This window comes from Phascolarctos cinereus, unplaced genomic scaffold (assembly GCF_003287225.1).
Source record: "Phascolarctos cinereus isolate Bilbo 61053 unplaced genomic scaffold, phaCin_HiC Scaffold_9;HRSCAF=440, whole genome shotgun sequence".
In the NCBI taxonomy this organism is placed as follows: Eukaryota; Metazoa; Chordata; class Mammalia; order Diprotodontia; family Phascolarctidae; genus Phascolarctos; species Phascolarctos cinereus.
In genome coordinates, this window is record NW_027556402.1 from 100211603 (window position 1) to 100223734 (window position 12132).

Below are 12132 nucleotides of genomic sequence, written 5' to 3' on the forward strand. Positions count from 1 at the left end.
CCCTTTAAGTGGTGATAGGCACTGGAAGGAAGGAGGAATGCTAAAGTTAAGCTCTACATCTTTCACAATTTTGCTTAGAGCCAGGCCTGGATATGACTCCATAGTATTTTTCTAAATAAATTTGAAGCCATCTATCACCATTTCCTTAGAATATAGTTTTACAAATAACCAAGTTGGAAAATTATAAAATCCCATTTCTTTCTGAATATTGAAGTTGAGGTCTTACCACTAAGTTAAGGGGCAAAATAGTAGCCATTCATAAGTATACCTTCAGGTGTCCTGTAGCATACATGTATGGCTATCGTAAACCTACAGAGAGAGACTCTTGGGGGATTTATATGGCAGTGAAATTCACATTCAGATATTTAAAATGGAAGAGATTCAAGTCTGTAGAGCCTCCCAACATTCTTCCCTCTTCCACCAATGAACCATATTTGTAGCCATCACTGATGTAATTAGAGTGATGGGAACGACCATATACCATGAAAGTGTTGGTTCACACTTCCTTCTGCAGCTTACCTTGATGGGTAATAATGAAAAGATGTTCGTCATGGATCTTATTTCCTTTCTTTTCACTCTGAAGTTCTTGGGCATCTAAAATTTTTTCCAGCTTTGACAGAAAGATCATGAGAATCATTTTGCTATCCCACAACACACTCATGGTCAAATTTAAAAGACTCAACAATGAAAAGCATGTAAGTATTTTCAAAATCCAACTGGTCTTTAGGAATTGAACCTACTTTTCTCTGCATTGACCATGGTTGAACAATTATCTCTTCATCAAATGGAATTGAACTGCATTTTGTTTCTAAATGGCAATAGAACAAATATGTTTTTGCCATTTTTTTCCATTCTTCCTAAAAATACTCAGTATGGTAGAACACCATTAGGAAACCCATTAATTGATCTCTTTAGATATATTACATGATAAAGCTTGAGAATTTGATGTACTTTATTCCTGTCCCTTGATTCTAGTTTGATAAAGGAGTTTCACAGTTATTCTAACTGAGCCTGGAATACTGGGACAAGGCTTATAAAATAATCCATCTGCTCTTCCAAGGAAAACAACAGAGAAAATCGTTTACAGCAAAGTTTCTTTATCTGTCAAGCCACAGGTAAGCACCCACTTTGGTCCAGGTGCTGTGCTAGGTGCTAAGGTGACAAGGACAAAAATAAGAAGTCCCTGTCTATATCCTGAAAGGAATAGGAAAAAGAATGATGGATGTTAGAGCATCCATAGGTGAGAAAACAGAAGCCCAAGCTCACTTCCTCCTCATCTATTATTTTTGTACTGTGACATAATCTAACATATAAGATCATGAGAGTGAGAATTGGAAAGCACCTCACAGAGACTATTTAATCTAATCCCTCACTCTAGATTTGAGGATATAGAGGTGCAGACAGGTGAGGAAATTTGTCAAGGTCACACTGGTAGTTAGTCATAGTTAGTTAGTAGTTACACTGGCAGAGTCAGTGTCTCCTGACCAAATCCAACATTCTTACCATTTGCTACCCTAGCTGCCTCTTATTTTCCCAATGCTTACCAGTTGCTTAATCTCATTACTTAAAAATCAAAGAGCATTGAGAATATTGAATCTTCAAGGATAGTGAATAGCTTTACTATCCTTGCCTTTAGGCAGAAAATCTCAAAGGGGAAATGGTTTCTATGAATTGGACAGGGATTTATTGACAAAACCATATTTGCATAAGTTGGGCAATACCTGCTCCCTGTTACTTCAGCAATCTGTCCATTTATAATTTTCACCATTTCTGTGGTGTATCAATACAGTGAGCTTTGCTGCTGATTGACTATAATTTTATATTTCTATGGCGTCCCAGATTTGTGTAAGGTGAGTGCATGTGCATCTCTGCCTGAAAGACGCTCAGTTCTCACTGACCACCAATGGATCAATTACTTCATGCTATTAGATTGCTGCTTGTATTTCCATTTGCTTGTCTTGGTCAAGATGCCTCTTAGATGAAGTTTGGGAGTAGATTTCCAAGCTTTGTGCGTGGTATGTATGTTTCTGTGGGTGCATGTGTAACTAACACCTGGAGTATAAGAAAGCACACATTTGAAGAAAAGGGGTCTTTTTTGTTGAAAGCTCTAGAGGCTATTTTATGTCTAGCTATTTGGTGGCTAAAGTAGGAAAGCATGCAAAAAGCCCTAGCCATGTACAACACCTAAAGTTGGCACTTACATGGAGGTAGTTTCCATAGACAAGTCCTCCTTTACTGGCTTTATTCATTCCAGCCTGTGATTTGTCTTCTTCTTTGTCTTCCAGGTGTAGTTTGCTCCAAGAATATCTAGGAAGCCAATAAATAAGGAAGAAAGAAAAGGAAAAAGGGAGAGAGGGAAGAGAGAAAGGAGAGGAGAGGAAAGAGAAGATAAATGGAGAGAGATAGAGGAAGAAGGAGGAGGAGACCTTTACTAATTTAACTAGTAAAAGCTCTTAAGATTCAACCCATGACTTTTAAGATTGCAGAGCCAATGCATAAATGAGAAAATTAAGCCAGAGCTTATTTATTTAGCAGTCTTAGCTTTCCCACTTCATCTTCCTTAACCATTCAAAGCGGTCTCAGAGTTGGTATCACTCTTTACTCACCCAATACCGTTTGCTAAAAAGGGACACCCACTCATGGTGACAATTTCGTCTCTTAAAGGCAATTGATTGTTTCAGTTCTGGAATGATATCCTCATTGACAGGTGTATCACAGCTATCTTTTATGTACCCTGCTCACCCAGCAGCAGCCAATCACCTCTGTGCCAGCTGCTTGTCCACTCTTATCACTTACAACTGCAGTAGCTGGGCAAGAGTCATATAGTTTCAAAGCAGCAACATCCCAATAGCTGATTTGAAGTGGATTTGTAGCACTACTTATTTTTTTTAATTGTGAAAAAATGTTCCATTAGATTATATCATTTTACAATAAGGATCTAAAAAGTTCTTCACTTGGATCCAAAGTGTCTTAAGTAAGAGTGCGCTGAATGTATCAATGGGAAAACATTATAGTTACTGACTTACAATGATTGTTCAGGATGAAGAATATGTTTAGCATAATGTTAGATACGGATACAGATGTAGATAAAGAGCAGTTCATAAAGCTTGTTCTCTCTTGGCTGTCATCTTTAGAATTCTTGGAGCTGGTTATTAAGGTAAATACTTAATCCATACCTCCTATGTAGCCCTCTGCATTCTTCTGGACCCCAGCGAATGTAGCTGCTAACCTTATTTGATCCTGGAAGTCAGTTTAAAAAAAAAAATTGAATGCAGACATCAGAAGGGCTTTGATCCTTACTGACCCAGTGATTGGAGCAGGACCAAACAGGTTTCCTGTTGCAGCTCCTGGAGCCTGAACCTGCTGGTCTGACCCATTCCTCCCATCATCCCTCTGTGGACTTTCAGTTATTACCGTAAAACAACTTACTTAACAGCTAGAGGCTGTGCCTCCCGTAAGCCTCCTTCTCAGTTCAAATGTATTTAACCCTACCACTCCTCTGCCACTCCTGGTCACTCCCAGTACTTTGGTGCTGCTTGGATTGCAGTTCCCTTGCCTCAGTTAAAAGACCTTCGTTTTTTATGTTTTTGGCAGTCTTCTTTATTTTAGGATGACAACCCCTTCCAGCAAGAAGCCGAAGTTCAATTCTGAATTTTACTCCCACCTTTGGGGTTAAAATGCAGTTTTACTTATTGATAGGACAAGATCACACAGGTGGAATTCTTGAGACAATTCAGCTCCCAAAAGTGATTTTGCTTCAATTTCCAAAGTAATAGAAGTCAAGTGACCTGAGTGACAATTACTGAATTTAGCTATTTAGCCTTAGGCAAGGCAGCTCTATGGAGGTCACTTTCCTCTTCTGTTAAAAAAAAAATGGAGAGGGGTGGGGTGTTGTTGTTGATTTGTAATTAAGGTTCTATGATTCTATTTTTGTTGTTGTTCAGTCTTTTCCAACTGTTCGTGACCCCATTTGGGGTTTTCTTGGCCAAAATACTGGAGTGGTTTGCCATTTCCTTCTCCAGTTCATTTTATAGATGAAGAAATGAAGCAGACAGGGTTAAATGACTTGTCCATGGTCACACAACTGATAAGTGTCTGAGGCAAGATTTGAACTCCCATCTTCCAACTCTAGGCCTGGCACTCTATATACACGGTGCCACCTAGTTGTACAGTATATTGCAATGGTATTTTTAATGGACTAGTAATAATGGCTGACATTTTTATAGTGCTTTAAGTGCATAAAGCATTTTGCATGGATTTGCTACTTCCTCATCATTGCTGTGTATTATCGTCCCCTTTTTTCAGATGAGGAAATTTAGGCTTAGTATGTTGTTCCTAGACACTCACTTAATGTCAGAATAGGTTTCAAATCTGAATCTCTGCTGACTCCAAATTCTAACACTTTTTCTACTTTGTAGGCATGGGAATATGTGTATTCTGTCTCCTTAGGTTTGTATAACACAGGTATACGGTAATCTTATGCTACAATGGAGGTGACAGCCATGAAAAAGATCTTTTTCTTTGTTTTACTAGGTGTTCTCCTGCACAACATAACACATCCAGTTATCCTGGGGGAGGGCACTCTCCTGGAGTTTGAAAGCTGAGAATAATTAATAATCCTATGGTTATGGAGAACAGAAGAATTCATGACCAAACAGGAGATAGAGAACATTAAGAAATGCAAAATGTGTAACTTTGATTACATTAAATTGAAAAGGTTTTGCACAAACAAAGCCAATGCAAACAAGATTAGAAGGAAAGTAGAAAACTGGGAAAGAATTTTTACAACCAATGTCTCTGATAAAGGCCTCATTTCTAAAATATATAGAGAATTAAGTCAAATTTATAAGAATATAAGTCATTCCCCAACTGATAAATGGTCAAAAAAATATGAACAGGCAGTTCTCAGATGAAGAAATTAAAGCCATTTATAGTCATATGAAAAAATGCTCTAAATCACAATTGATTAGAGAAATGCAAATCAAAACAACTCTGAGATACCACATCACACCTATCAGATTGGCCAACATGACAAAACAGGAAAATGCTAAATGTTGGACAAGATGTGGGAAAATTGGAACATTAATGCATTGTTGGTGGAGTTGTGAAATGATCCAACCATTTTGGAGAGCAATTTGGAACTATGCCCAAAGGGCTACAAAACACACACACACACACACACACACACACACACACACAGCGCAATAGCACTTCTAGAGCTATATCCCAGAGAGATTATACAAATGAGAAAAGGACCCACATGTATAAAAATATTTATGGCAGCTCTTTTTGTGGTGGCAAGGAATTGGAAATCGAGAGGATGTCCATCAGTTGGGGAATGGCTGAATAAGTTGTGGTATATGAATGTAATGGAATACTATTGTGCTGTAAGAAGTGATGAGGAAGCAGAATTCAGAAAAACCTGAAAAGACTTGCATGGCTGATGCTGAGTGAAATGAGCAGAACCAGGGGAATGTTGTATATATAACAGCCACATTGTGCAATGACTAATATTGATAGACTTAACCCTTCTCAGCAATATAAGGATCTAAGACATCTGTAAAGGCCTCATGATGGAAAATGCTATCCACACCCAGAGAAAGAACTATGGAGTTTGAATGCAGATCGAAGCATACTACTTGCTCTTTTTTTTTTATGTTGAATTTTGTTTCCTCTTTCTGGTGGTTCCTCCTGTTGGTTCTAATTCTTGCTTACAAGATCACTAATGTGAAAATATGTGTAATAGGAATGTATATGTATAGCTTATATCAGATTGCACACCGTCTTGGGGAGGGAGGTGGGGAAGAGAAAAATTTAAAACTCAAAAGTTTATGGAAGTGATTGTTGACAATTCAAAACAAATTAATTTTTTAAAAAAAGAAAAGAAAATCCTATGGTAGTAAGATCCACAGGATAATGAAGAGTTGGATGTGACCAAACAACAACAAATTTTGAGAAGACTATTCTGTTCCATCAGCACAATGATGGGAATTTTTTTTCTATTATATGGTAAAGAATTTTCAGAAAAATGGGATTTTTTGCTGAATTCTGCCAAATTTTTAACCCAGTTGGTCCTCCTTCTATCATAAAATTCCATGCAGCATCATGTCTATTTATGATTGGTGTTTGCCTAAGTACTCTTCCGTTAATTATCCAGGCAACTGTCAACAATCATTCAAATCATTTTCAGTTGGACAGAGGAATGTTGGTAAATGTTTAACAACTGACTGAAAAAAGTGTGTGCTGCCAGCACACTTTTCAGCTTAATTTGAATTATTAGCATTTTCTCTATAATTTTCTTAAGTCTAGACAACCAATAAAACAATCATTCAGGCCCTGATTTGTAGCATTTTCTTTCTGATTTCCAAAATGTAAATGCTCACACTAAAAATGTAGCAATCGGCTCTAGCAAGCCAGTCTGGGTTCAATGCACCACTGCCTGTAGGGGACTACATTAGATATAATGGGACATTAAAATGAGTATGTGGTTTCAACATTTCAATATACCAATGTTCTGTAATTTTGTTAGTGTGGTAGCTCCATGTACCACTCCACTTATAGAACTGCCCCAAATTCAAAGAGGTTAAATGACTTTCCCATGGTTATATAGCTAATATGTGTCAGAAGTTGGATCTGAACCCATGTTTTCATGATTCCAGATCTAGCAGTATAGCCACTATGCCATGCAATTGTCATGATCTCAACATAAGACACACTGTACCATCATCTCCAACTAAATATGCTTATTCACTATTTAATTACACATCATACCCTGTGTTTAGAATGGAAGCTACCTCAGAGATCATATATTAAAGTCTTTTTCTGAAGCACAAATCCCTTTTATAATATTTCAGTTTATGTCTAATGTGGTAGAAAGAGCTCTGGTTCTAGAATCAGAGAATCTGGGTTCAAAGTGAGTCTCTGACCCTCAGTACCAGTGTGACCCTGGACAAATCAGTCTCCCTGATTCTCAGGGTTTTAAATCTATAAAATAAGCTAGTTGGCCTAGATGGGATCCAGGTCCTATAATATGTGTGTGCACATGTATGTGAGTGTTTTTATGTGCATGTGTGTGTGATGCATGCATACTCTTATACTCTCATGTAGCTTGTTACAAAATTTCAGAATTGGAACTTTTAACTTTTCTCTTTATTCCAATTCCTTCCTTTGTCATTCTGCTTTATTCTGTGTGTTTAACTCTTTAAAATTATAGGAATGGTTGCAATTGCCATATATTTAGCAATAGAACTTACAGCAGAATGCCCCATCATATATTTGTTGATACTTTATAAATTTTGCCAACATGTGAAAATCTGGGGGAACATTACTTACCCAAATGATCAGATTTGGCTTTTCAAGTGCTTATGAAAGTTTCTAAAGAAGATTACCAAATTCAAGGCAAAAGGGCTAAAAAGGAATTGGGGGGGGTGGAGCCAAGATGGTAGAGTAAAAGCAATGACTTGCTTGAGCTCTCCCCCAAAACCCTCCAAATACTTATAAAAAATGGCTCTAAACAAATTTTAGAGCAGCAAAATCCACAAAGAGACAGAATGAAACAAATTTCCAGCCCAAGACAACCTGGATGTTTGAGAAAGGTTTGTTGCATCCAACTGGGAGAGGAGCCCAGTTCAGCATGGGTCCCATAGGCAAATACCAGGCCTCAGTGAACCTAAAGCAGTCCTCAGGGGACTGAATCATGGGCAGCTGTGGCAGTTTCTAGACTTCTCAACCCATAAACACTAAAGACAACTAAGAAGGTCAATAGGAAAGGTCTGTTAGACTGTGGTAAGAGAGGAGTTTGTTCTGGCCCCAGTCCCAGCACAGCCTTCGGGCAGCAGCTGTTTGTTCAAGCTCTTGGCCCACAGACGGAGGGCAGATCAAGAAGCTGATAAGAGGGGGACTGCTGGATTCTCTTTGCTGGTGCTGAGGCACGATTCTCTTGTTTTTCCTATGCTTGGATCTGAGTCGCAGTTCTGGGTGGTGGTCCTGGGCTGAGAAGGAGGGTTGGCATGGTGGAGATTGTAGTGGTGGTGAAGACAGAATTCTCTTCACAGTTCCAAGGCAGAAAAGAGTGCTTGTGGTCACTCATAGACAAGAGCACAGGCCAGGAGAAGAGTAAACACCTTGCTTTTGATTATACCACCTTGGAAGAACTGAAAATTTACAGGTGCCTAGAAGTGTCTCTGAAAATATCTACACAAAACCCCTGAAGCATGGGACAGTACATTCTTCACACTGGAAACAGATTGCTACCTTAACAAAGAGTTTAAAAGTCAAATAATTGAGGGGCAGCTAGGTGGTATAATGGATAGAGCTCCAGCCTTGGAGTCAGGAGGACCTGAATTCAAATTACATTTACTGGCTATATGACCCTGGAAAGTCACTTAACCCCATTGCCTCACCAAAAAAAGGTAAAAATAAAATTAAGTCAAATAATTGGCTGGGATCATGAGCAAACAGCATTAAAAAAAAGTCAGACAATAGAATCTTACTTTGGTGACAAAGATTAAAACATACAACCAGAAGAAGACAACAAAGTCAAAGCTCCTCCATCCAAAGCCTCCAAGAAAAATTTGAACCACTCCCAGGTCATGGAAGAGCTCAAAAAGGACTTTGAGAAGCAAGTAAGAGAAGTAGAGGAAAAACTGGGAATAGAAATGAGAATGATGCATGAAAATCATTAAAAATGAGTTAACAGTTTGCCAAAGAATACTGAAGTAATAATGAAGAAAATAACACCTTAAAAAATAGACTAACCCAAATAGCAAAAGAGGTCCAAAAAGCCAATGAGGAGAAGAATGCCTTAAAAAGCAGAATTGGCCAAATGGAAAAGGTAGTCCAAAGGCTCACTGAAGAAAATACTTCCTTAATCTAAGACATTTCCAAAAGTCTCAAGATAGTGCTATCTACATCCAAAGAAAGAACTATAGAGTTTGAATGCAGATCGAAGCATACTATTTGCTCTTTTTTTTTCAGTTTTGCTGTGTTTCCTCTTTCTTGTGGTTCTTTCTATTGGTTCTAATTCTTCTTGCAATATGACTAATCTGAAAATATGTTTAATAGGAATGTATATGTATAGCTTGTGTCAGATTGCATGCTGTCTTAGGAAGGGAGGTGGAGAGGGAGGGTGAGAAAAATTTTAAACTCAAAAGCTTATGGAAGTGATTGTTGATAAATCAAAAAGAAATTAATAAAAAGAAAAAAGAAAATACTTTCTTAAAAATTAGAATGGAGCAAATGGAAGCTAATAACTTTATGAGAAACCAAGAAATTGTAAAACAAAACCAAAAGAATGAAAAAATAGGAGACAATGTGAAATATCTCATTAGAAAAACAGCTGACCTGTAAAATAGATCCAAGAGAGATAATTTAAAAATTATTGGACTACCTAAAACCCATGATCAAAAAAGAGCCTAGACATCATCTTTCAAGAAATTATCAAGGAAAACTGCCCTGATAGTCTAGAACCAGAGGGTAAAATAGAAATCAAAAAAATCCACAGATCACCTCCTGAAAGAGATCCCCAAAGGAAAACTCTTAGAAATATTGTAGCCAAATTCCAGAGTTCCCAGGTCAAGGAGAAAATATTACAAGCAGCCAGAACAAAACAATTCAAGTATTGAGGGAACACAATTAGGATACACAGGATTTAGCAGCTTTCTACATTAAGGGACTGCACGACTTGGATTGTAATATTCTAGAGGGCAAAGGAGATAGGATTACAGCCAAGAATCACCTACCCAGCAAAACTGAGCATATAATCCTTCAGGGGAAAAAATGGAAATTCAGTGAAATGGAGGAGTTTCAAGCATTCTTGATGAAAAGACCAGAGCTGAAAAGAAAATTCAACTTTCAAATACAAGACTCAAGAGAAGCATGAAGAGGTAAACAAGAAAGAGAAATCATAAGGGACTTATTAAAGTTGAACTGTTTATATTCCTACATGCAAAGATGATATTCGTAACTCACGAGACTTTTGTCAGTATTAGGGTAGTTGGAGGGGGAGAAAAATTATATGTATAGATAGATTGATAAATAGAGGGCACAGGGTGAGGTGAAGATGAAGGCATGATATCTGAAGAATAAAATTAAGGGGTAAGAGAGGATTACACTGGGAGAAGGAAAAAGGGAAAGGTAGAATGGGGTAAATTATCTCACATAAAACAGACAAGAAAAAGCTTTTAAAAATTTTTTTAAAAAGGCTTTTACAGCAGGTGGAGCCAAGATGGCAGAGTGAAAGCAGTAACTTGCTTGAGCTCTCCCCCAAACCCCTCCAAATACCTATGAAAAATGACTCTAAACAAATTCCAAAGCAGCAGAACCCACAAAAAGACAGAGTGAGGCAAATTTCTAGCCCAAGACAACCTGGATGATTGATCAGAAAGGTATATCACACCAGGTGGGGAGAGGAGCACACTGCGGCGTGGGGGCACAGACCTCAAAGGACTGAATCGTGGGCAGCTGTGGTGGTTTCCAGACTTCTCAACCCACAAATGCCAAAGACAGCTTAGAAGGTCAGTGGAAAAAGTCTGTTTCTGCAGTGAGAGAGGAGCTTGGTCTCAGAGCCAGTCCCAGAGTACAGAGTGCAAAACATGGGCGCCAGGGTGGTGGCTGCGTTCTGAGCTTCCAGCCCACAGACTGAGGGGGAATCAAGTGGCTGATCAGAGAGGGATTGCAGGGATCTCTTTGCCAGTGCTGAGGCAGGAATCTCTTACTTTGCCCGTGCTTAGATCTGGGTCACAGTTCTGGGCCATGGTCCTGGGGCGAGGAGGAGTGCTGCCATGGTGGAGCTTGTAGTGGCTGTACAGAGGAAACCTTCCTCATAGTTCCAGGACAGAAAGAAGCGCTTGTGGTCATTAATAGACAAGAGCACAGGCCAGGAAAAGAGTAAACACCTCGACCCTTATCATACCACCTTGGAAGAACTGAAAATTTACAAGTCCCTGCATCTATCTGAAAACAGCTGTATAAACCCCCGAAGCTTGGGACAGTACATTCTCCACATTGGAAGCAGACTTTTACCTTAACAAAGAGTTTAAAACTCAAGTAGTTGGCTGGGATCATGAGCAAACCTCGCAAAAAGAGTCAGACTATATTATCTTACTTTGGTGAAAAGAAGATCAAAACATATAAAGAAAAGACAGCAAAGTCAAGCTCCTACATCCAAAGCCTCCAAGAAAAATATGAATCAGTCCAGGCCTTGGAAGAGCTCAAAAGGGATTTTGAGAAGCAAGTAAGAAGTAGAGGAAAAACTGGGAGAGAAATGAGAGTGATGCAAGAAAATCATGAAAAACAAGTCAACAGCTTGCTAAAGGAGACCCAAAAAAATACTGAAGAAAATAACACCTTAAAAAATAGCCTAACCCAAATGGCAAAAGAGGTCCAAAAAGCCAATGAGGAGAAGAATGCCCTAAAAAGAAAATTGGCCAAATGGAAAAGGAAGTCCAAAAGATTACTGAAGAAAATACTTCCTTAAAAATTAGAATAGAGCAATTGGAAGTAGTGACTTTATGAGAAATCAAGACACTCAAATCCAAAAGAATGAAAAATTAGAAAACAATGTGAAATATCTCATTGGAAAAAACTGACCTGGAAAATAGATCCAGGAGAGAGAATTTAAAAATTATTGGACTATCTGAAAGCCATGATCAAAAAAGAGCCTAGACATCATCTTTCAAGAAATTATCAAGGAAAACTGCCCTGATATTTAGAACCAGAGGGCAAAATAGAAATTGAAAGAATCCACAGATCTCCTCCTGAAAGAGATCCCCAAAGGAAAACTCCTAGGAATATTGTAGCCAAATTCCAGAGTTCCCAGGTCAAGGAGAAAATATTCAAGCTGCCAGAAGAAACAATTCAAGTATGTGGAAACACAATCAGGATAACACAAGATTTAGCAGCTTCTACATTAAAGGACCAGGGCATGGAATATAATATTCTGGAGGGCAAAGGAGATAGGATTACAACCAAGAATCACCTACCCAGCAAAACTGAGTATAATCCTTCAGGGGAAAAATGGTCATTCAGTGAAATAGAGGACTTTCAAGCATTCTTGATGAAAAGACCAGAGCTGAATAGAAAATTTGACTTTCAAATACAGACTCAAGTGGAACATGAAGAGGTAAACAGGAA

At 38.4% G+C, this 12132-nt stretch overlaps 1 protein-coding gene across 3 annotated transcripts in view; it reads right to left on the reverse strand.

Annotated features, from left to right (window-relative positions):
* TDO2 (tryptophan 2,3-dioxygenase) overlaps positions 1 to 3261 on the reverse strand; it is a 28656-nt gene extending 25395 nt beyond the window's left edge. For 2 of the 3 annotated variants that reach the window (XM_020994113.2, XM_020994114.2), the window contains exons 1-3: positions 2607 to 2713; positions 2202 to 2307; positions 520 to 610 (exon numbers count right to left, since the gene is read on the reverse strand). In XM_020994113.2, the coding sequence (XP_020849772.1) occupies positions 520 to 610; positions 2202 to 2307; positions 2607 to 2641 (232 nt within the window). In that variant the 5' untranslated portion in view covers positions 2642 to 2713. Of the gene's footprint in view, positions 1 to 519; positions 611 to 2201; positions 2308 to 2606; positions 2714 to 3176 lie in introns of those variants that run through there. The other variant, XM_078148268.1, reaches the window with a different exon arrangement.
* Between the last annotated feature and the right edge of the window lie 8871 nt (positions 3262 to 12132).